Here is a 23,500-nt window from a genome sequence, read left to right as displayed (position 1 = left end):
GTCCTGCAGAACTCGGTTTTAATGCCTGGGGTTGGCAGCTGAATGAGGATTACTGAGATCGTGTCCATCGGCCGGCCTGCCCCGAGTCCCACAAGCAGGGCAGAGAAGGTTTTCTCGGGAAGGATCGAGGGTTATTTCAGGTAGGAAAGTGCCCCCTCCCCCCGCCTTGGAGCCAAGCCTCTGAAGAGCTGACCCCGGGCGTGAGCGTACCTCCATCTGCCCGTGTGTCTCGGTGCAGGTGGCTGGCCGTGCGACTGGAGTGTGTGGGCAACTGCATCGTCCTGTTCGCCTCCCTGTTCGCCGTGATCTCCCGGCACAGCCTCAGTGCCGGCTTGGTGGGCCTCTCGGTGTCCTACTCGCTGCAGGTAAGAAGGGACACGCTGGGAAGCATTTTCCCTTCTCTCAATGGGGGAGCTGGTGGCAGGTTCGTGGGCCTCTGCTGTGGATTCTCAAGGGGCCGAGTGGAGTTGGAGGAGCCCAGTGAGCGACTGGAGCAGGAGAGAAATTAGACATGTAGCCAGGATTCCCCCATCAGTCAAGGAAAAGCCCTTAGAGGGTGCCTCCAGCTACAAGAGAAATCCTTTAACACTATGACTTCCCCTCAAAGCACTGCTTTGGCTCCATCTCCCACATTTTGATATGTTTTGATTTCCCATTATTATCCAGTTCCAAGTACTTTCTTTCTTTCTTTTTTCTTTCTGATTCCCGGTGTGGCCCATGGGTTATTTTGAAATGTGGCACTTGCTTAAGAGATGGGTGATGGCCATATGTAGGGTCCTGTTTTCTGTAGCTTTCTGATCTGGAATATTCCATAATTCATAATTCCTTCATGGAAACAAGGCAGCTCGTGCTTGCTCTAGAAGCTCCACACAACTCTTCCCTTTGCAGGTCACCACGTACTTGAACTGGCTCGTTCGGATGTCGTCTGAGATGGAGACCAACGTTGTGGCCGTGGAGAGACTCAAGGAGTATTCAGAAATCGAGAAGGAGGTAAAGCAAGCCCCTGGCCGGACCCCTGGGCCTTGATCTTTAGTGTGGCTTCGCCCCAAAGAACCCTCCACGTCATGCTGTGTGTGCGCCCTCAGCAGGCAACCTCTGCCTGACAAAGATAATCATCTGTTCTTTGCTGCGTGTTTTTACGGGAGACTTCTGTTATAGGAAGTGGGACTGGTTTCCTCTTTAAATAAGTTTCAAAGTTAAGTACAAAGGAGTTGATGAGAAGTATTGAAAGTCAGTGACAGGAGAATCAGTACGCGGATGGTGCAAAAATTATGATTTTGATAAGGAATTGACCAAAGTTTGGGAAACCTTGCAGTTACTGAACCCAAATCTCCATTTTATAGATGGAGGCAAAGGGCGCCTAGGGAGGGACGATGGCTGGGCCACGGGCACCTGTGGTCAGCAGAAGAGCTGGGGGTAGGACCCAAGTCTCTAGACTTCGATGCCACGTAGGCCTGGATAGCTGGCTCGTTCTGCCCGCACAGCACCACCTGGTAGCAGCCGTGGTGGTGATGATAATGATGACAGTAATGCCTGGCGATACCGCCATCCCCATCACCACCAGTAACAATAATAATAGCAACAGGGACCCACAGTGTGCCCTTGCGGAGAGCCGGGCCCTGTCCTAAACATCCGACACAGAGTCATTCATACAGTCTCGACGCAGCCTCATAACTCACAGTGTGTTATTATCCGCATTGTGCAGATGAGGAAACTGAGACAGAAAGGTTCAGACACCTGCCTGAGATCACGGGGCTGGCAAATGGCACAGCCTGGATCTGGGTCTGTGCCGTCGTGCCACGCTCCTCCCGAGAAGATGCCGCTTGGGAGTGAGACCAAGGCCCTGGTTGAACTCTGTCGTGAGGGGTTTACAGAGGTGACCTGTCCGGCTCCTTTATGCTCGGGCAGGAGGAACCAGGTCCCGCTTCATCCGAGAGCTTTATTCAAAGGGTGTGAGCGCCCCGTGTGGAAGTAAGAGGGCGTTACACCAGCAGCTTCCCGCTCACCTTGAGTTTATTTTTATAACAGCTTTTGAGAGAAAATTTACATTTCCCGCAGTTCACCCATTTAAAGTATGAAGTTCAATTTATTTTTTTTAAAATATTTAACTTGTTTAAATGACTTATATTTTTAGAATAAGGGCATATTTAAAAAATGCAAGACAAGTCAAGATTGCCCAGAGTCATACCACGATTAAAAATATACATTTATTTATGTGTTTATATATATTTACAGCTGGAAAATGCCCCCCACTTCTCTCCAGTCCCCTCTGTGTTCTTATAGCTTGTCCCTTTCATTTGTATATGTAAATTATAAAGGAAATACGCTTATTGTAAAAAAAAAAAAAAAAAAATTAAGGCAAGAAGTTTACTGAGGAGAAAGAATAAAGGTTCCCTTTTACTGTCCCCTCCATTCCTCTCCTTCCCCGGAGATAGTCCCCAGCCTGGCCCCGAGCACCTCCAGCTGTAGACCTCAGGAAATGCATAACCAAACTAAGAAGCTTTTCAGGTGGGGCTGTGTGACCCCGGACCAGTTCCTTTCCCTCTCTGTGCTTCAGTTTCCTTGTGTGTAAACTGGGGATAATGCGAGGCCCCCACTTGTGCTGTAGTGGGTTCAGTGATGTAATGTAGAGGGATCGTAAGCATTAGCTGCTGTTTTTATTCTTGCGCTCCACCCCTAGAAGGCAGGCAACCTTGTGTCTGTCCAGAGACGCCCACTCCTTCATTGATTCAGTCCGTTGGTATTTATTGAGCACCTACTGTGTCCTCTGGGCCCTGGGATATAGCAGTGGACCGACGATAAGGGAACCTGTTCTCCTGGAGTGGATATTCCAGTGGGCAGGGGTAACAGAATAAAGGTGTCAATACAGACCCAAGATGCTGGGAGATGCTGAGTGCCTCTGAAGGAGAAGGGAGCCAGGGAGGGGACGGGGCCGTCCCAGTTGACCTGAGATCTGCCGCACAGGAGGGAGCAGGCCAGGAGGGTCCTTTGAGGAAGAGCCTTCTGGGCAGAGGAAGCCAGAAGTGCAGAGGCCGGGATGCTCGACCTGTGTGTGTGTTCCCTGCGGGCGTGGTCCAGGAATAGCCGGAAGTCTGTGGGGAGCAGAGGGAGCGAGAGAGGGAGGTGCGGGTGGCGGGGTGGTGGCGGTTGGCCCCCTCGGAGCCATGGGGCCCCTGGAACAGCCTTCAGATCCCTTACTCCCGTCCTGATCGCAGGCTCCCTGGAGAATCCAGGAGATGACTCCGCCCAGCGACTGGCCCCAGGTGGGCCGCGTGGAATTCCGGAACTATGGCCTGCGTTACCGAGAGGACCTGGACTTGGTTCTGAAGCGTATCAATGTCACCATCAACGGAGGGGAAAAGGTGGGTGCACGCTCTCCCTCCCAACCCCTGTGCATCCGTGTCGGGCATAGGATGCAGCTAGGCTGATGAAGCCAGCTTCATCACTTCCCCAGTTGGTCGTGGCCCCACATGACAGGGAGGAGCGGCTTTTTTCTTTTTAATTGAAGTATAGTTGACATACGATAATATATTAGTTTCAGGTGTGCGACATGGTGACTTGACGTTTATATGCGTTATGCAGTGATCACCAGGACAAGTCTGGTTACCATCTCTCACAATACGAAGTTATTACACTATTATTGACTACATTCCCTGCGCTATACACTACATCCTGTGAATTATTGTAACTGGAAGTTTGTCCCTCTTAATTCCCCTCACCTATTTCGCCCATCGCCCCACACCCCTGTCCTCTGGCAAGCACCATTTTGTTCTTTGTATCTATACGTTTGCTTCTGTTTGGTTCATTTGTTTTTAGATTCCACATTTAAGTGAAATCACACAGTATTTGTGTTTCTCTGTCTGACTTATTTCCCTTATAATGACTCTAATGCCCTCTAGGTCCATCTGTTTTGTTGCAAATGACAAGATTTCGTTCTTTTTGATGGATGAGTAATATTCCATTGTATACATACACCACGTCTTTTTGGCGAGGAAGATTGGCCCTGAGTTAACATCTGTTGCCAATCTTCCTTTTTTTTTTTCCCCCTCCCCAAAGCCCCAGTACATAGTCGTATATTCCAGTTGTAGGTCCTTCTGGTTATTCTGTGTGGGACGCCACCTCAGCATGGCTTGATGAGTGGTGCTAGGTCCACACCCAGGACCCCAACTGGCAAAATCCTGGGCCATTGAAGTGGAGCATGCAAACTTAGCCACCATGCCATGGCGCCGGCCCCTACCACATCATCTTTATCCATTCATCCATTGATGGGCACTTGGGTTGCTTCCCTCTCTTGGCTATTGTGCGTAATGCTGCAGTGAACATGGGGCTGCATGTATCTTTTCGAATTATTGTATTTGTTTTCTTTAAATACCCAGAAGTGGAATTACTGGATTGTATGGTATTTCTACTTTGAATTTTTTGAGGAGTCTCCATACTGTTTTGCACAGTGGCTGCACAGTTTGCACTCGTGTCCACAGCATACCAGGGTTCCCTTTCCTCCACATCTTTGCCAACACTTGTTCTCTCTTGTCTTTTCGATGATAGCCATTCCGACAGGTGCGAGGTGACAGTTTGTTGTGTCTTGATTTGCTTTTCCCTGGTGATTAGTGATGTTGAGCATCTTTTCATGTGTTCTTGGCCATCTGTATATCTTCTCTCCAAAAATGTCTCTTCAGGTCCTCTGCCCATTTTCTGAATCGGATTGTTAATTTTTTTGATATCAAGTTGCACGAGTTCTTTATATATTCTAGATATTAACGCCTTATCGGGTATCTCATTGTAGACATCTTCTCCCATTCAGTGGTTGCCTTTTTGTTTTGTTGATGGTTTCCTTCGCTCTGCAGAAGCTTTTTAGTTTGATGTGGTCCCGTCTGTTTATTTCTGCTTTTGTTACCTTCGTCTGAGGAGACAGAGCCAAAAAATACAGCCAAGACCGTTGCAAAGAGCTGTTTCCTTCTAGGAGTTTTATGGTTTCAAGTCTTACATTTAAGTCTTTCGTCCATTTTGGGTTAATTTTTGTATACAGTGTAAGAAAGTGTTCCAGTTTCTTCTTTTGCATGTAGCTGTCTGTAGTGGCGTTTTTTTTAGAGGGGCTCATGGAAGGAAATCTTCTCAGAGAGTGTGACAACAGGGTGCAGACTGGTGGCCTGAGGGCCAAATGAGGCCCACAGATATGTTTTGAAAAAAATCTGAAGAATTTGCAAATATTGAAAAATCTGGAATGTTTTATTTATTTTTATTTCATTTTGTTTTTTTGAGGAAGATTAGCCCTGAGCTAACATCTGTCCCCAATCCTCCTCTTTTTTTGCTGAGGAAGACTGGCCCTGAGCTAACATCCATGGCCATCTTCCTCTACTTTATATGTGGGACGCCTGCCACAGCATGGTTTGGCAAGTGGTGCCATGTCTGCACCCGGGATCCGAACCGGGAGCCCCGGGCTGCAAAAGTGGATCATGCACAGTTAACTGCTGCGCCACTGGGCCGGCCCCTGGAATGTTTTATATAAAAATCCATCTCCTGCTTTTCTGGAAAGATCAGAACATCTAGCAGCTCCCTGTTCACCCGGTCCCGCCCTGCCCCCTGCATGTGCCTGCTCACATGGGCATTCGACTTTGCAATCTCTAGAATAGAAAGATGTCATCTTCACTACTAGGATGGCCCAAGGGACATGTGAAGTTTTTGGAATTTTGGAACCTACTCCTCGTCCCAAGCTGTTCCTGGAAGACGTCGTTGCCCCGAGACCCTTTGACCCCCTCAGGAATCAGACCAAGGGTCTTCCTGGCCGTTTGCCAGGGGACAGCGTCTCTCTCATCTCTGAACATGTGGATTTGTTCAGCTGTCCTTGCCACAAGGCTCAGAATGCACTGTTCCCGTGAGATGATATCTCTAACACATACCAAGGGGAGGACCGGGGTGGGTGGCTTCTGGCTCTCGTTGCATCAGAGACTCTGCTCTGTGACATCTCGGTTAGAGGGGGAGGGAGCTGGCCTTCCGGAGCCCGGAGAGCAGGGGAGAGTGTAATGGGCGCCAGGAACATCGGTCATCCGTCATTGGATGGGGAGCCCAGATCCCCCGAGAGAGGATAGATGGGGACCACGTCACATCTGTGATGTCTCTTTACTGGCACAGCTGGGATGGAGGGGAGGGGGCTGCAGGGGGATCTGCCTGAATCTTTGAGATCTTTCAGTAGCTCAGAATGGGAAACTCACTGTCGAAGGACTGGAAAACAGCATGGGGGAGACCAGATTATTGCTTAATATCGAGTTGAAGATAATAGGGCTTTATTGAAAATCTTTTCTGCCTGAGATCTCTCTCTTTGGAGATCTCGACTAACTTAGAAAAAGCGCTGATTATGGTTTTAACTTATAAAAAGAGCTGGCAGAGGGAGGGGGTCCTTCCTGACCCTTGACCCAAACGGCCCCTGAAGGGGTGTCGTGGGAAGCTGCCGAGGGCGAGGGCTCCGGCGGGAGCTGGGTCGACCAGACGCCCGGAACTGCTCTGGGGCAGACACCCGAACGGAGGGCGCTGTGGGGCAGGTGGCGACCCCTGCTCCCAGCGTTCCTGCCTCACCCTGGGCCCTTGCTGTCCCACAGGTGGGCATCGTGGGGCGGACGGGAGCCGGGAAGTCGTCCCTGACCCTGGGCTTGTTTCGCATCAACGAGCCTGCTGAGGGAGAGATCATTATCGACGACGTCAACATCGCCAAGATCGGCCTGCACGATCTGCGTTTCAAGATCACCATCATCCCCCAGGTGGGCTCCGGTGGGCCGGGGGGCGAGCGGGGGCCGCCGCAAGTGACGTATGCTGCGTTTTCAGGACAAATGTCCATTTGTTCCTGCTTTACGATTGTCATTTTTATTTATTTTTATTTTTTATTTTATGTAATTTTTTTTTTTTGAGCAAGATTAGCCCTGAGCTAACTACTGCCAATCCTCCTTTTTTTTTGCTGAGGAAGACTGGCCCTGAGCTAACATCCGTGCCCATCTTCCTCTACTTTATATGTGGGACGCCTACGACAGCATGGCTTTTGCCAAGCGGTGCCATGTCCACACCCGGGATCCGAACTGGCAAACCCCGGGCTGCCAAGAAGCGGAACGTGCGCACTTAACCGCTGAGCCACCGGGCCGGCCCCTGTTTGTATTGGAATTATGCTCTTTCCTCTCCACTGAATCTCCTGTTAACATCGTAAATGACAATGGGAATTAACAAGGGATCATTTCTTCACTCCTGCCCCCCACTGGCAGGTTCCCAAGCATCTATCAGGACCCAGTGGGACACTGGCTTCTCTGCCGGCTGTCAGTCAGGGTGAGAATCTCTAACCCTCCCAAGAGCCAGGCAAGAAATCAGAATTTTCCAGACTGATTCCTGTACATGGTGATTTCGTAATATGTTGCCATTTAGTGTTTATTTTCCCTAAAAATTTCTTCAAAGATTCTCTTTCGGAGGCAGGGGACAGGGAGGAATACACAGCACGTACCATTAGGAATTACCCATGCTGCGTCTCCCTTCCGGAAGGTTCCCAGCACTTTTGCATCCTGAAGGCTGGGGGAAGTCTTGCAAAAAAGATATCTATTTTATTGCACTGAACGCAGGGTTTCCCAGGCTTATTTTTTTCATTATTAACATCTCCGGAAATGGGGATTCTGAGGAACTCTGGGACCCCATCTGGAACAATGCTGGCAAGAGCTCGTCGTGTCCCGCCTTGTTGTCCCATCCGTGTCCGTCGTCACGCGTGCCTCACGAGCCGTCTGCCGTCTTCTCTCTTGAGCAGGACCCCGTTTTGTTTTCGGGTTCCCTCCGCATGAACCTGGACCCGTTCAGCAAGTACTCGGATGAAGAAGTCTGGACGGCCCTTGAGCTGGCTCACCTGAAGGACTTCGTGTCTTCCCTCCCCGATAAGCTGAACCACGAGTGTGCAGAGGGCGGCGAGAACCTGAGGTAGGCAGCGGGGCTGACACCCCGGCGCGGTCTCCTCGGCTCCCCCTCACTCAGGCGGTTGGAAGGTTCTGTCCTTCTGCATCTGTGTCAGGCCCGGGTTTGCGTCCCGGCGCTGCCGAGATGAGCCATTTGTCTCTCAACCTGTTGGAGCCTCAGTTTGAGCATCTGTAAAATGGGTTTCCATCCAGGCTCGTTTTCCCACGAGCTATCACGAGGATGGCCACTGCGTTCTCTTTCTTACGCCAGGGCCGTTCAATAGACAATGTCAGTCATTAAACTATTGAAAGGCTCCTGTGCCAGTCAGTAGACAGCGCTGCTCAGAGCCCTCCAAGTCCCTGCCCACCGTCCCAGATGCCTGGCCCTCATCCCAGGATCCAGCACCCAGAGTGTGAATGCCTGGCTAAGCGGGGGTCCTCCAGGTCCTGCTCCAGTCTCAGTCCGTGGCTGGCTCCGTTACCCATCATGGTGACAACCAACCACACAGCCTCAGGGGAGTTCAACAATAGCAGTGGCTGCCACAACGGGTGGTCGGCCAGGGGGCTCTGCTTGTCTCGGCTGGGCTCCCTTATGTGGCTGGGCATCTGCTGGCTGTCGGCCCGTCCAGTTGGCCTCTGCTGGGGCAGTTAGGGTCCGCTCCATGTGTCCCTCGTCCTCCAGCAGAGCAGCCCAGGCGTGTTGTCATGGCGATGGCTGCGGAGGTCCAAGAATGAGCAGACCCCAGTGTGTGTTCCAGTTTCAAGCCTCTGCCAGCCATGTGTTTGCCAACATCTCATTGGCCAAAGCAGGGCATGTGGCTGAGTCCAGAGTCAACCGTGAAGGCCCTACAGAAGGCATGACATGGGGCCATTTTTGCTATCTGTCATCCCACCCATGCCAATCTGGTGAAGTGTTTTGAATATTGCCTTTGAGCCCTGTGTTGACAATGATTCTGAGTTTGTGTCCAGCTCAACAGGAGGAGCGTTTGGATCGATTAGTGATGTCTGCTGCAGGTGTGGATGTGGGGAGTGGCAGTGCTCTCCTCTTCTCCCTTCTCTCGGCTCAGGCCTGGGCTCAGGTCGGGGGTGGTCTTGACACTGCGTCTCCTGGTCTTTTTCTCCCGGTCAAGTGTTGGGCAGCGCCAGCTCCTCTGCCTGGCCCGGGCCCTGCTGAGGAAGACGAAGATCCTTGTGTTGGATGAGGCCACGGCGGCCGTGGACCTGGAAACAGACAACCTCATTCAGTCGACCATCCGGACGCAGTTCGACGATTGTACCGTCCTCACCATCGCCCACCGGCTCAATACCATCATGGACTATATGAGGTGATGCCCCTGGCACAGAGGGCCTCCGGGCCTTGGGGTTCACCCCATTTTCACTGACTCATTCATTCATTCATTCAACACCATCCTTACACTTAGTGACAGCCCCAGTTGGTGGAACTTCCCTTTATTCTGAGTGTACTAGGTATTTCTGACAACACTCCATCATTTATTCAATCAACACGTGTGTGGTGTGCCTGCCACATTCCTGGCCCTGTTCCAGGTGCTGGGGACTCATCAGGGAGCTGTCAGGCGAGGAGCCTGCCTAAAGGACCTTGTAGATTCATTTGGGCTGGGTGTGGAGAGAGACAGTAAACACAGCAACAAATAAAAGCGAATTGTGCTGGGAAGGAGATAGAAAAGGTGACAGTCCCGGGGGCAGCATCACAGGACTTGGACGTTGACTAGAAATAGGGATGGAGGATGGGCAGCCGGTTGGCAGGCTACTGCAACAGTCCTAGCAGAAGGTGTTAGGTGCCTGACCCAAAGTAAGAACTTGCCCAGGTGGGCTCTTGAGGGCACGAAGTGCCAGCCCCTTCCTTACCCCTCTTGTCTACGTCCCTCCCCTTGCAGGGTGATCGTCCTGGACAAAGGAGAAATCCTGGAGTGTGGCTCCCCCTCCGACCTCCTGCAGCAGAAAGGTCTCTTCTACACCATGGCCAAAGATGCCGGCTTGGTGTGAGCCCTGGAGCTGGCGCATCGGGTCAGAACCGCAGGGCCGACACGCCAGCGTCCAGGGATGGGTCAGCATCCTTGGGAAGCCAAGCCTCCCGTTCATTGAAACCAAAAAAACCCAAAAAACCAAAACACAGAGCAGCCACGCTCTGGCGCCCTGCCTGGAATTGGCCGTGAAGAAACAGGAGAGACCTGGAGATGCAGCCCACCCAGAACATGCACCCTCATCTCTGTTCCCCCACCAGACGCGCACATGTTCTCGCAGCCCTGGGGACACGCGCTGTGCTCCTGGGGCTCTGCGAGGAGGTTTGGGCGGCCAGACTCCTGGAGAAATTGGTTGCGTAAAATATGCCAGTGAGCAGCTCCAGCCAGCTGCCTCAGATCTGTCCAGCCCGTCTGTGGGTTCCAGGTCTTCGAGAAGCGGCCGGCCCCGCACCTCTGCCGTCCTTGCCTGGCTCTACCCACAATTCTTTGTTGCCTCAGGGCTGCAATTTGGAGGAGAGGGGCCTGGTAAAGATCATCGTCACCCCCGGAGCAGCATCCCGAGGGCCACGGATGCTCCTCTCTGCAACCCTCTGGTCTTCCAGGTGCTCAGATGCTGGGAACCTCCACTGGGACTGGCTCCGCAGGCCTGAGGCAGCCTCGTCATCCACACGCTTCTCGTGGACGGGACCCGGCTGGACCCGCAGGTGATCCGGGCCTGGCGTCTCTGAATGCCCACTCCCCAGCTTGGTCGCCCCCCTCCTCACCCCTTCCAGTCTGCTCCTTGCTCTCCTTCCTGCCTCTTTACTCCCATCGCTAGGATGGGTTCGCTCCTCTAGGAACCTGAAAGAGAAGGGCTGCTGACGGTTATGAAGCTTTCGACGCCCCAGGGACCTCCCAGGCGTGAGCAGCTGGTACGGAAAAGAGTCCCGTGGAGCCTTCTGCTTCTGGGTGTTCCATTTCAACCTCTCGCCCGTGGCATCTGGTTAGCTGTCACGGGCGGCTTTGTGGACAACCTGCCGCTTTAGTTACTGAGTCTCTTCCGGGACAAAAGGACATGTTCACGAATACCAGTGATTTCTTTTTCTTTGTTTAAAAAGTACTGCTGCGGGGAGAAAAGCAGTCTTAAGAGTTTAATTTCATGAGGGGAAACCTCAGGTGAGGAGCAGCCTTCCCGGGAACGGCCGAGTTGGCCGGATACTGACAGTCCGTGTGTTCCTGGAAGAAGACAGACACGTGGCGTCTTTCAAGGCCCGTCCTTCAGGTCTCTCAGTTGAGACAAAAATGCCCCAAAAAGCAGAGGTGACTGCTGCCCCAAGATTCACACTCGCTATGAATGACGTCGCTGACTTCAAACCCAGAGACGCATCTTTCTTCTTTTAGGCGGGAATATGTATTTATTTTTTTGTAAGTTATACCATTCTCTCACGTTAGATAAACCAAGTTTTTCTTGGGGATCCTTTTGTAACGACTTACACTGGAAACGTGAACATTTGCAAATAATTTGCAGTAAAAAATATATATATATATATTTTATTTCTTTCTAAAAGACTGTTCCATTTTCTTTGGGGCGTCACACAAGTTTCAGCTGTCTCCTCTGGGAGAATCGGGATGGGGCATCCTTTATGTGCTTCTCATTTTTTCCCTCTGGCATCACGTCGTCTCTAGTGGGAGCTGTTAGAAACGGGGGGCCTAGAGGTTTAAGACTCACGTGCGGTTTAGTGGGGCCTCAGCATGGCATCGTGGACAGGGCCTGGGCGTGGGGGTCAGAACGACCTGGCCTCGAGTCCTGCCCTTGTCATTCGCCGGCTCTGTGACCCTGGGCAGGACGCTTCAGTTTCCGTGCCTCAGTCGCCTTGTGTGTAACATGGGGCTGATCCTATCTGGGATGGTTGTGAAGATGAGCAGTGATGTGCGTGTGGTTCACGTGGCCCAGGTCAGGTTTTAAAACGCAGGCAAAGCAAAAATCACACAGAGCCGAAACTACCCTTGAAAACCCCGTGTGTTCGTCTGGATAGGTTAACCCTTGCTGCAGTAATGGATTAGCCATAAAATCCTGGGAGATGAACACGAGGGCGTATTTCTGACTCAGACGTCTCTCGAGGAGGGTCAGGCACCTCTCCGGGGGTCACCAAGTTCCATGCAGCAGTTGAGAGATCCAGAATATTCTGGTCTGAGGACGTCATCTCAAGAGCTGGCTTCCAGGTCGCCGTAGCGGGGGAAGGGAGGACGTGGACCACTCCCTCTCGTACGTGTCTCAAAACGGAAGTGACGCAAGTCAGTTCCGCTCACAGCGCCTTGGCCAGAATTAGTCACGTGGCCCCAACCAAACCACAGAGGAAGCTGGGAAACTCAGGGGAGCTTGGGGAGGGAGGTGTCTCTCTCCCTGCGGTAATTTGCATGGTTTCTGAGTTCTGGGGAGTGAGGTAGTGAGACTAGGGGAGTCGATTTTAGACGTGAGTTGTGTTTCTGTTGCAGAGCCTGACCCCGGGTGTGAAAGTCCCAGGTCGGATCCTGGGGTGTGCATTGCGGGACAGTGGGGTGTCAGGAGACATCTCGGGCTGGGTTTAAAGTTCAGTGCACTTGAGGATCAGGAGGCAGCGGCCAGCATCGCCTGGAGGAGGGCGGAGGCAGAAGCACCGAGGTGGGGGACCTGCACATCTGCTCATCCAGGTGAGCGCTTTGGTGCCGTGGAAGAACAGGGGCAGGTAGGCGTTGTTGTGCACCTACTGTGTGCCAGGGCCTGGGCTCGGCGCTTTGCATAGCTCTCCGTATGAGAAGGGATCCCCGGGGCCAGAGACGAGTGGGGGTTGGGTCTGATGCCCAGCGTTGAGCTGCTTGTTCATTCTTCATCCTCACACCCCATATCGGGTCCTACAGCAAATGCGGTTGACTTCCTCCAAAACATCTAGGATCCGACCACTTCTCGTCCCCTCCCTTTGCTGCCGTGCTGGCCCCAGCCACGTCGTCTGTCCCTCATCTCCCTGTGACAGCCAACTCAGTGGTCTCCCTGCTTCTGCCCCCAGCCCACCCCCGACCCAGTCTGTTCTCACCCCAGCAGCCTCAGTGATCCCATAAAAACATACGTCACGACCCTCCTGTGGTCCCCATCTCGGGGAAGCAGCCAGCCCGGCCTCAAGGCCCTGCACCACCTGGCTTCCTGCCAGCGCTGTCATCAGCGCCACACTCTGGCCACTGCTCAGGCCTCTCCAGCCACACTCACTTCCCTGCCCTTCTTCCAACGTGCCGGGCGCAGTCCTGCCTCAGGGTCATCCCTCTTCCCCTGGAATCAGCATGGCTTGCTCCTTTCTCTATTGGTTTGACGGTGGCAGCTCTGTGAGAGCAGGGGGTTAATCGGTTCATTCCTTGCTGAATGCGCACCATGGGCACACAGCTTGTGCTCAGTGACTGCATTCTTTGATGTAAGACTGAGCTCTCTGTGCTGGACCCTGGGCCAAATGTGAAGTCACGGGACCTCTAGAGCTTGCCTTTTAGGAGCCACGGTTTCTTCACTGGGGCAACTGGGATCATTGTATCCACCTGGCCAGGTGGTTGTGAGGATGGAAACAGATCAGGGTAAAGCATCCAGCACCATACTGGGCCCTCAGAATGCCTTCATACACAGTGATGCCATTCCTCCGTTGATCTGTTCATCCATTCATCCACCCAGCCATCTGTCCATCTATTTATCCATCTGTCCACCTACTCACCCAGTCACTCACCCATCCATCCATCTACCTGTTCATCCATCCACCCAACCATCCATCCACCCTTGTATCCATCCATCCACCCATCTATCCATATCCATTCATCCATCCACCCTTATATCCATCCATCTATCCATCCACCCATCCATCCATCCACCCATCCACCCACCCATCTCCATCCATCTGTCTGTATCCATCCATGCACCCAACCATCCATCCACCCTTCTATCCATCCATCCACCCATCTATCCATATCCATTCATCCATCCACCCTTGTATCCATCCATCTATCCACCCACCCATCCATCCACCCTTGTATCCATCCATCCATCCACCCACCCATCCATCTATCCACCCATCCACCCACCCACCCATCCATCCATCCGTCTGTATCCATCCATGCACCCATCCAATCCATCCATCCACCCACCCATCTATCCATCCATCTGTCTGTATCCATCCATGCACCCATCCATCCATCCATCCGTCTGTATCCATCCATGCACCCAGCCATCCATTTGGTCATGCTCAGCATTTATTGAACCCTCCTACTTGCTGTGCACTGTGTGAGGTTCTGGGGAAAACAGTGAACACACATGAATACATATGCATACTTCCTTCGGCTCAAGAAGGAAAGGAGCCGTTTCCTTCCCTTCTGGTGGATACTAGAGTGGAATTCGGCTCTTAGCAGCGAGCTGATGTTCCAGAGCTAAAGAAGTGGATGAGAGGCAGTGTGGCACAGTGCTTAGGACATGGGCTCTGGAGCCAGACCTGCTGGGTTCAGATCCCTACTAAAAGCTCTCTCTCAGTTTTCTCGTCTATAAAAGGGGCGTAATGATAGCACCTTCCTCATCAAAGCGTCCTGGTAAGGTGCGGGATGACAGAACCTCCCCTGTGAGGAGTAACGGAATGGCCGTGGCAGCGTTTAGAGGCGGACTTCGTGCATGAATGCAGTGACCAGGGGGACGGGCTGAGGTGAAAGGACCTCCTGAGACAGGCGCTGATGGAGGAATGTCTGTAGGTAGCTTTCCTCCATCTAACTGTGTTCCGCGCCGCTGCCAGGCCCTGCTGCCAGGAACCCCCGATGGGGATTAATGGCCTGGATGGCCCTGCAAGCTGGTCTCCAGGGAGCTGTGGTGTGGGCCCAACAGCAGCCTTGTCAGCGGGCGCTGGCTCCCGGGACCCACACTCTGCTCCCTGGCAAAGCATCGCCCTCCGTGAAAGAAGCTCTTGTGGCCTTGGAAGGACCCTGAGGGAGCTTGCCAAACACACAGCTGCTGCCGCCTGTGCTGCGGTTGCTCTGCCCGGACGTCAGTTGGCTCAGATGCAGACAGAAAAAGTGCTGCGTCTGGTCCCTTCCCGTGCTCCGAAGTTGGACAGATACCCCCCACACGACATCTCGGGTGTCGGGGTTAGCCCCAGGAGAGATCCCCGCTCTGCCACTTGCTAGCTGGGTGACCATGCAGGTCATGTCAACTCTCCGAGCCTCAGTTTCCTCATCTGCAGAATGGAGCTAGTAATCGCTAGTAATGGTGGGGCCACCACTTTGTAGGCACGACTGGGGGCAGGCCAGGGCGGCAGACCCCTCCCCCATTTTGAAGGTATCAGAATGAGCTTCTGGCACATCTTGGCAAACGGAGATAGAAGCTGCGATTAGATCCAGGTTTAAATTACTCTGGGCTGAACGCCCTCTGTCAGCTTGGACCATCAGAATGTCTCCACGACCTGGCTGGGACAGGCAGGCAGGCCCCGGGTCCTGGCAATCAGGTGGGTGTGCACAGGGCCCCCCTGACACTCCAGCACAGCCACCGCCCAAGTATCGGTGGATAATTGATGGCAGGGGCTCAGGTTAGCCCCGGGACTCAACCGGGTGATTTTGACCCCCTGGGGACATCTGGCAGTATCTGGAAATGTTTTTGTCACAACTAGAGGTTGAAGGTGCTCCTGGCATCTGGTGGGTCGGGGCCAGGGATGCTGCTCAACATCTTATGATGCACAGGACGGCCCCACAACCCAGAATTGTCACCCCACATGTCAATAACGATGAGGTTAAAACAACGCTGGTGTCTGTGCCCTTCTGTGCTGCAGACAACAGCGGTACTGACAAGGAGAGCGAACATCACCGAGCACGGACTGCCCAGCTCGGTTCCAAACTCTCTTCCATGTGTTAACTTCCTCCATCCTTCGGCAATGCCATGAGGTCGGGGAGGAGCCCTGGGCCGGCGTGAAGTTCTGACCCAGGGAATCGTGTCATTTCTCCTGCTGCCCTTTACAGCTCCGTCCGCGTGACCTCAGGTTTAACTACTTTCCACTCGAGTTCCTCTTTCCTGGGGCCTGAAGCCGGTTTCAAGAGGCCCGTGATAGAAGTCTGACCGCCTGCAGAGACGAGCCTGACAACGCGGTGCCCTGTGCACTGGCCTTAGGACAGCGGAGCTGGCCCTTCAGCCACCCTTGACCTCGGACTCCCAACAGAGCCCCCCGGGGAGCCAAAGCGTGAAAGGAAGCAGCCTGGGTGTCCCGACTTTGGCTGGGGCTCCCCGAGAAGCTGAGATTCAGTCTTGAACACAAACAGATGAACCGTGCTGAGTCCTGAGCAGATTCTCCCAGTGGGGGCCGAGGAGTCCTGGCTCCTCGCTTTCGGATCTGAAGTTGGCGCTGAGCGTGTGCTCGCGCCTGGGAGGCCCTTTCTGGGTGTGAGCGGTGGCTCGTGTATCAGTCCAGACAAGACACTCCTGGGAGCTCGTGCACGAGGGTGGAGGTGCAGAGCAGCGGTTCGCAGTCCTGGCTGCACGTTGGAATCACATGGGGAGCTTTAAAAATACGGACCAAAATGGAGAACGCATCAGTGGTTGCGGGGGTCCCCAGGGAGGGGGTGTGGGTACAAAATGGCAACACGAGGGCTCCTTGTGGTGATGGACGCGTTCAGTATCCCAGCGGTGGTGGCGGATGCAGACGTGTGACACAGTTGCACAGAAGTAAACACACACACACGAGTACAAATAAAACTAGGAGATCTGAACAAGGTCGGTGGGTTGCACCCGTGTCAATATCCTGGTTATTACTGTACGATCATTTTTCAAGGTGTTCCTCTTGGGGGAAGCGGATAAAGTGTACACAGGAACTCTCTGGATTATTTCTTAGAACTGCTAGTCAGTCCACAATCATCTCAAAGGAGAAGGGTTCATTTGTGAAAAGTACACACACCACTGCCCCGGCCCCAGCGGTTCTGATTTCCTTGGTCTGGGGTGGAGCCTGCGCACTGGCAGGACTCTGAGGTCCCCAGGTGAGCCCAGTGGGCGGCCAGGGCTGAGAGCCGCTGTCGACTCTGGCTCCAGGGTGGACGGGGCTGGATGAGGTCTGGTCAGGCCGACCTGGGGGTGGCTGTGTCCTCCTCGCTCTGTGATCCTTGGCCACTTCCTCTGCTATTTTCCTCCCAAAGAGCAGAGAGGGGTCTAGACTCGACTCTGTGGGGCCACCGGTGACCCCCGAGTCACACGCATCTCCAGAGCAGTCTCTCCAGGTTGGCACAGTGGGAGGAGGGTTGAGGAGCGTGGCTTAGACCAGGCCTGACTCCTGCGCCAGCCTGTAAAACAGGCCCTTCTGGGCCAGCAGCTGGGCTGGGCTGCCACTCTCTGCCACCTGCCCGTTGTCCATGACCAGCACCCTGCAGGGGAGAGAGACACGGGCAGCAATTTGGATGCCAGCCCAAGCACTGGGCCGCTCTGAGAGCCCAGCGTGTCTGCTCTGGGGGGGTCCAGCCTTCCTGCGGTTTCCTGACACTGCCAGCCAGGTAGGTGGAAGCCTCTGCTGGACAGGTGCCCCTGGGCTCGTCCCTTCCCCCTGGGCGTCAGTCTTGCCACCTGTACACGGGGCACTTGACAATCCGTTCCACGGCCCTTGCAGCTCTGAACCCTGCCGCCTCCCTCCCCCGCTGCAGGGGTGCCCCGGGGGCCCGGCTGCGTGAGGTGGGCTGACCTGGCGCAGTCCATGACCGAGCGCAGGCGGTGGGCGATGAGCAGCACCGTGCACTGGGCAAACCAGCTCCCCAGGGCCGCCTGCATCTGGAGCTCCGTCCCTGGGTCCACGGCAGCCGTGGCCTCGTCCAGAATGAGGATCTGGGTTTTCCGGAGAAGGGCGCGCGCCAGACACAGGAGCTGTTTCTGGCCCACACTGGGGATAAGAGAGACAGAGGAATAAGAGGGTGTGTGTCTGCATGTCCCCACACATGGGGTCCTCAGTCTACAGAGCTGGTAGGAATTCCCATCCTGCCATTTTCCAGCCAGGTGACTTTAGGCTGTGCCTCAGTTTCCCCATCTGTGCCATGGCTATTTCCATGTCAATTCTCTGGTCTTTGCCATGTGCCAGGCACATCCTCAGGGCTGTGTAGACATTGACTCGATTCTCATCAAGACCACAACAGTAGGTACGTTCATGAGTCCTTCCTCACTGGGGTGTGAGGACAAGAGAAGTCATATCAAAGTGGTCAGGGGTGCCCATCACAGAGGAAGCCCTGGGCATGCAGAAAGGTTTACTCCAACCAACAGACGAGGAAGGAAGGCGCAAGGTCACGCGGCCGGTGAGACCCCAGAGCCTGGAGACCCAAGGGCGTCTGGGGCTGTTTCCTGCCACACTCAGCTTCCTCTCACAGTAAGCCCCATAGAGAACCAGAACCCACGATGGCCGTGCAGGGGTCAGGCTCCTGGACCTTGCTCCAGCCTCACCCCTTAGGGGCTGGGCAGCCCTGGGCAAGCCTTACGCCTCAGATTCCAACTCTGTCAGATGGGGTTAGTGAGGGTACAGCTTTGAGGATTAAAATAAGTATTTCTTGTTTCTTATATGCCAGGCATTGTTTCAACAACTTGACGCGTCGAACTCACTCAATCCTCGCACAGGCAGGGAGCTACTATTACTCCCATTTTACAGATGAGGAAACTGAGGCAGAGGAGATTAATAACCTGCTCAAGGTCCTATAACTGGTAAGTGGCGCAGCCTGGATGTGAAGCTTGTCTATGCTTTTAGCCGCCGAGCTACACCACCTCTCTAAGTCCGTGGAAACCTTCCCACCCTCACACTCTCACTTGAACACTCTTGAGGGCACACGGGGTGTAGGGTCCAGAATGTCTTGATTTTTTAAAAGTCATACACCTGTACAACAAGGTTCACAGCAGCACTATTCACAGTAGCCAAAGGGTAGAAATAACCCAAGTGTCCATCAATGGATGGGGAAAGTGTGGTCCATCCGTACCATGGAATGTTATTCAGCCTTAAAAAGGGAGGGAATTTGGACACCTGCTACAGCGTGATGAACCTTGAGGACATTTTGCTAAGTGAAAGAAGCCAGTCACAAAAGGACAAACACTGTGTGGTTCCATTTACGTGAAATACCTAGAGTCGTCAAACTCAGAGAAACAGCAAGTAGAATTGTGGTACCCAGGGGCTGGGGGGAGGGGAAGCAGAGAAGCGTTGTTTTAATGGGGCATAGTCTCAGTTCTGCAAGATGAAAAAGTTCGGGAATTGGTTGCACAACAATGGGAATGTACTTAGTGCTCCTGAACTGTACACTTACGAATGGTTAAGACACTGATTTTTATGTGTATTTTATCACAATTACAAATTTCTTAAAAAAGCATACACCATATGCTACTTGACACCCCCAGGGAGCATGGGGTTGGATAAAAAGATGGGCAGATGGATGGAAGGAAGGATGAGGGATGGATAGGATGGAGTGGAAGAAAGCATGAGAGATGGATGGAAGGGGGTTAGTGCCCAATATCAAACACAATATTTTTGTAGCAAAATAAATACTGAGGGGGATAAAGAAAGACTCTAAGTATCCTCGTGTCAGTTGAGGTTGGGTTTTGCCACCAAATAAATTTAGAAACTGAATTTAGGAAAAAGAAACTTGGTATTCAGAGACTGTGCTGGAGTTTGAAATTGCTGATAAGGCCCGGGACTCAGATGGGATTATGAATAGAATGGGGTCGATAATCCTATGGGGGAGGCAGACGACCCTGGGGGGAGCCTTGGCCACACTCGCCTCTCCCCAGAGCACCCCCAGGTCCTGGCTGTGCTGGGGCGACCCTACCTCAGGTCGTCGCCTTGGTCCGCACACTCGTACTGCAGCTGGCCGGGCAGGCTGGCCACCAAGGCTCGGAGCTGCACCGTCTCCAAGGTGGCCCAGATGGCTTCGTCTGTGTGCTCGTGCAGCATGTCGAGGTTCATCCGCAGAGAGCCGGGGAACAGGATGGGGTCCTGGCCGGGAGGGGCAGTGGGTCAGAGCCGGGCTCAGCCACGCCTCCCACCTCTGCCCCCCCCGCCCCGGGGTCCCCCTGGCCTCACCTGGGGGATGATGGTGATCTTGGACCTCAGTGTGTGCAGCCCCACGCAGGTGATGGGGACCCCGTCGATCCAGACCCCGCCCTCAGCTGCCTCCACCAGCCGCAGCAGGCCCCCAGCCAGGGAGGACTTTCCAGCCCCTGTCCTGCCAACGATGCCCACCTGCCAGGGGAGAAGAGGGCAGGGCCATTCTGACCAGGCAAGGCCCGAAGAAGGCAGGCCGGCCACAGCCTAGAGGGTTCCTAGGCATCAACTTGTGAGATGTTTCCCCTGCACCCAAGAACCATCCGTCCATCCATCATCCTTTGAGCATCCATCCTTCCACCTGTTCATCTTTCCGTGTATCCATCCAACCTTCTGTCTGTATGTTCTGCTCTGTCTTCTCCTCACCCTGATGCATCTCTCCCATCTTTCCATCAATTCCCCTACCCTTCCTCCATCCTTCATTCTTCCCCCATCCTTCCAGCCACACCCCCCATCATCCCTCATCCTTCCTTCCATTCATACCCCCATCCTTCCATCTGCCCCCATCCTTCCTTCCACCCATCCTCCCAGTCACACTCCTATCCTTCCATCCACCTCTCATCCTTCCACCCCTCCCTCATCCTTCCATCCATCTGCCCATCTTTTTATCCATGCCCATCCTTCCCCAGTCTTTACTGTTGCATTCTCAATGTCTGACACGTGGTGGGGGGCGTATGACAGGCACTCTTTTACGCACCAGGAATACAGAATTTAAAAAGCCCCTGTTCCCCAGGGCTCACTCGTCTGGTCTTGGGAATACTGCAACTAAGTAAACTGAATTTTAACCCAGTGTGAGGAGCAGCACTCTGTAATCAACCTCCAGACCTGTAGCAATGGAGGTGAGCAAGGAGGTACTGTTCTTGCTGCCTGGGATGGGGGGGGGGGGGCTGATGGGGTAATCCAAATCCAAGAAGGCTTCATGGAGGAGGGGATACTTGAGAGGAATCTTGAAGAATGAGTAGGAGTTCGGGGAGGGGGGAGATTCCAGGTAAACCACACCAAGTGCCAGCCTGTACGGTCCCTGAGGGGAGACCATGTGGCCCCCTGGCCCAGAGGCAGCTGCCCCACGATGTTGGCTAGCCCTGGCCGGGCGACAAGTGAAGTAGAGAGCTGGGCAGGGCATTGGCTGGGAGCAGGTGGATGGTCTCGAGCAGGGGAATGACGTGCTTAAATAAAGATCACAGGAGAACAGATCGGAGGTGGTGACGCGGGAGGCTGGGGGCTCAGGCGGGGGCCTGGAGCAGCCTAGGGGAGGGCGGGCAGGAAGTGTCACTGGGTGGGGAGGGAGAGGAAGGACTCAACGAAAAGGCCTGACCCAGGCATCTGTGAAACTGTAAAGGCTAAACCCGGCACCTACCTCCTAGGGTTGTCCTCAGAGTAAAAATGCAAATGATAATGAACGAAAGCATTGGTAAACATTTCTGCCGCGCCTGCTCTGTGCCAGGCACTGTTCCAGGCACTTTATGTGTATTAACTCAGTTAAACTTCACAACACCTCTAGGAGGCTGGCATTATTAGTCCCATTTTACAGCTGGGAAAACTGAGCCCAAGACATGAGTTGACTGGCCCAAGGTCACTCATGGTAGAGTGAGGAACTGAGCCCACGCACACTGGATGATGCCTGTGGAGCACTTAGCACTCTGCCTGGTACACAGTAGGTGTTCAACTAATGCTAGAGAAAGGAGAAGGAAGGAAGTCGGGGAGACACCCTCTCAGCTGGGACACCGAGGTGGGTGGGCAGGTGGGTTTCACGAAGATGGAGCAGGTTTGGGGAAGATGCCAAGTTCAGTTTAGGGTGTGGTGGGTTTGAAGACTGGGGCACCTGAGGTGGGGACGTGAAGGAGGCAGCTGGTCCTCAGGGCCTGGACCCTGGGGTGATGCCCAGCCTGGCGTGGACCTGATGTCTCTCCGGCCCCGCTGTGGCCTGGCCTCCAAGAGGAGGACGTTGTGGGCGAGCCACTCACCTTCTCTCCCGCGTGGATCTTGAAGGACACGCCCCGCACGGCCAGCGGGAGCTCAGGTCGATGTCTCAGCCCAAAGTTCCGGAACTCGATCTGTCCACCGTGAGGCCAGGGTGGCCGGGTGGTGCAGGACGGCAGCCTCCAGGGGGCCTGGGGCGGGAGGGGACACTGGGTCACAGGTGCCTTCCTCCCGGGCTCCTCACAAAGGAGCCCCCCCTCTCTGAGCCTCAGTTTCCTCTTCTGTAAAATGGGCATATTTCCTGCTATTTTTCTGGGGTTGTTATGGGATTAAATGAGAGAGGGCACAGAACATAGCAAGGCTAAAAACAAATAATATCCAGTATTGTGAAAATAATGATGGTGCTGGCTACTCTTGACATCTATTATTTTTTATTATATTAATATATAACAATTTATATTGCATTCAGATTAATAATTATATATCTATTATTATTATGAGCCACTGTTAATTGTCAAATAATATCCTCTCTTCCTCTAGTAGGAGCAGACACTCTGCTTTGTCTTGGGGAAGCGGGGACGACGGTGCAGTGGGGAGACCAATGCGGCCATTCGCTATTCCTGTGACCTTGAACAGGTCACCCCACGCCCTTGAGCCTTGGTTTCCCCATCTGTGAAGTGGGGCTAATAAGAGCAGTGGACACATTTTGAGAGTTACTGCGTGCCAGACGGTGGTACGACGTCCCTTATGGCGGCTCTCATATGGCCCTCCCAGGAGGCCCAGCGCTGTTACGTTCTGCTATGTTGCTCTTCTGTCCCTGTGATGCTGCTGTCATGTTTCTGTAATGTTGCTGTCATGTTTCTGTAATGTTGCTATCACGTTGCTGTCATGTTTCTGTAATGTTGCTATCATGTTACTATTACGTTGCCATTGCATTACTGTGACTCATGGTCGCCTGTCACTCAGAGAGTGACCTGCTTTGCCCAAGCTAGGAAGCCAAGGAACCGGATTTGACCTGGCTCCAGACCCCAGGCTCTTAATCCTGACTGCCTCCCGCCTGTGACTCCTGCCGACAGTGGTGGGGGCTCCAAAGTCCGCGGCAGATGTCGACCTGGGTCCACCGCCCTCATCTCCCACCCATCACCTCCTTGGGCGTCCGGACGTAGTCCTTCATGCGCTCCACCGACACGATGCTGTTCTCCAGGTCTGTCCAGCTTCGAACAGCCCACTGCAGCGTCTGGGTCACCTGGGGGGGAGAAGACACCTCCGGCTGCTTCAGCAAGGCCACCCCACAGGCTTGCATCAGTGCCCTTAGGCAGGGGCCGGGAGGCAGGACCAGAGAGGGGGGTGTGGCCCTCCCAAACACCCAGCAGGACCCAGGCCAGCTGACTGCCATCTGAGCACTTTCCCAAGGGGCTGGGCCTCCAGCGACTGCGCATCACACCTGGAGCATCACCAGCCTCCTCGCCAGGACCCACGTGCCCTGCCTCCTCCAGTCTCCCCACCTCATTTCCCTCCACTCTCACCCTCGCCCACAATCTCCAGCCACGCCACCTTACTGTTCCTCCAACACACCGGAAGAGCTCCCGGCTTCCCCTCCTTGCCTCCCTCACTTGCTTCA

The 23,500-nt window shown here is 53.8% G+C and overlaps 2 protein-coding genes across 6 annotated transcripts in view; one reads left to right on the top strand and one right to left on the bottom strand.

Annotated features, from left to right (window-relative positions):
* The window catches only part of ABCC1 (ATP binding cassette subfamily C member 1 (ABCC1 blood group)), a 126,438-nt gene extending 114,997 nt beyond the window's left edge, over window positions 1-11,441 (top strand). For all 4 annotated transcript variants that reach the window (XM_070566659.1, XM_070566658.1, XM_070566661.1 and 1 more), the window contains 7 exons: window positions 239-365; window positions 889-990; window positions 3,216-3,362; window positions 6,594-6,752; window positions 7,772-7,938; window positions 9,044-9,238; window positions 9,809-11,441. In XM_070566659.1, coding sequence (XP_070422760.1) covers window positions 239-365; window positions 889-990; window positions 3,216-3,362; window positions 6,594-6,752; window positions 7,772-7,938; window positions 9,044-9,238; window positions 9,809-9,917 — 1,006 coding nt within the window. In that variant the 3' untranslated portion in view covers window positions 9,918-11,441. The remainder of the gene's footprint in view (window positions 1-238; window positions 366-888; window positions 991-3,215; window positions 3,363-6,593; window positions 6,753-7,771; window positions 7,939-9,043; window positions 9,239-9,808) is intronic.
* Window positions 11,442-14,116: 2,675 nt separating this feature from the next.
* ABCC6 (ATP binding cassette subfamily C member 6) overlaps window positions 14,117-23,500 on the bottom strand; it is a 56,954-nt gene continuing 47,570 nt past the window's right edge. For both annotated transcript variants that reach the window (XM_070566662.1, XM_070566663.1), the window contains exons 26-31: window positions 23,024-23,125; window positions 21,924-22,070; window positions 19,939-20,097; window positions 19,685-19,851; window positions 17,575-17,769; window positions 14,117-17,263 (exon numbers count right to left, since the gene is read on the bottom strand). In XM_070566662.1, coding sequence (XP_070422763.1) covers window positions 17,155-17,263; window positions 17,575-17,769; window positions 19,685-19,851; window positions 19,939-20,097; window positions 21,924-22,070; window positions 23,024-23,125 — 879 coding nt within the window. In that variant the 3' untranslated portion in view covers window positions 14,117-17,154. The remainder of the gene's footprint in view (window positions 17,264-17,574; window positions 17,770-19,684; window positions 19,852-19,938; window positions 20,098-21,923; window positions 22,071-23,023; window positions 23,126-23,500) is intronic.

Source organism: Equus przewalskii, chromosome 12 (genome assembly GCF_037783145.1).
Source record: "Equus przewalskii isolate Varuska chromosome 12, EquPr2, whole genome shotgun sequence".
NCBI classification, from domain to species: domain Eukaryota; kingdom Metazoa; phylum Chordata; class Mammalia; order Perissodactyla; family Equidae; genus Equus; species Equus przewalskii.
This window is presented reverse-complemented; position numbering and strand designations above follow the sequence as displayed.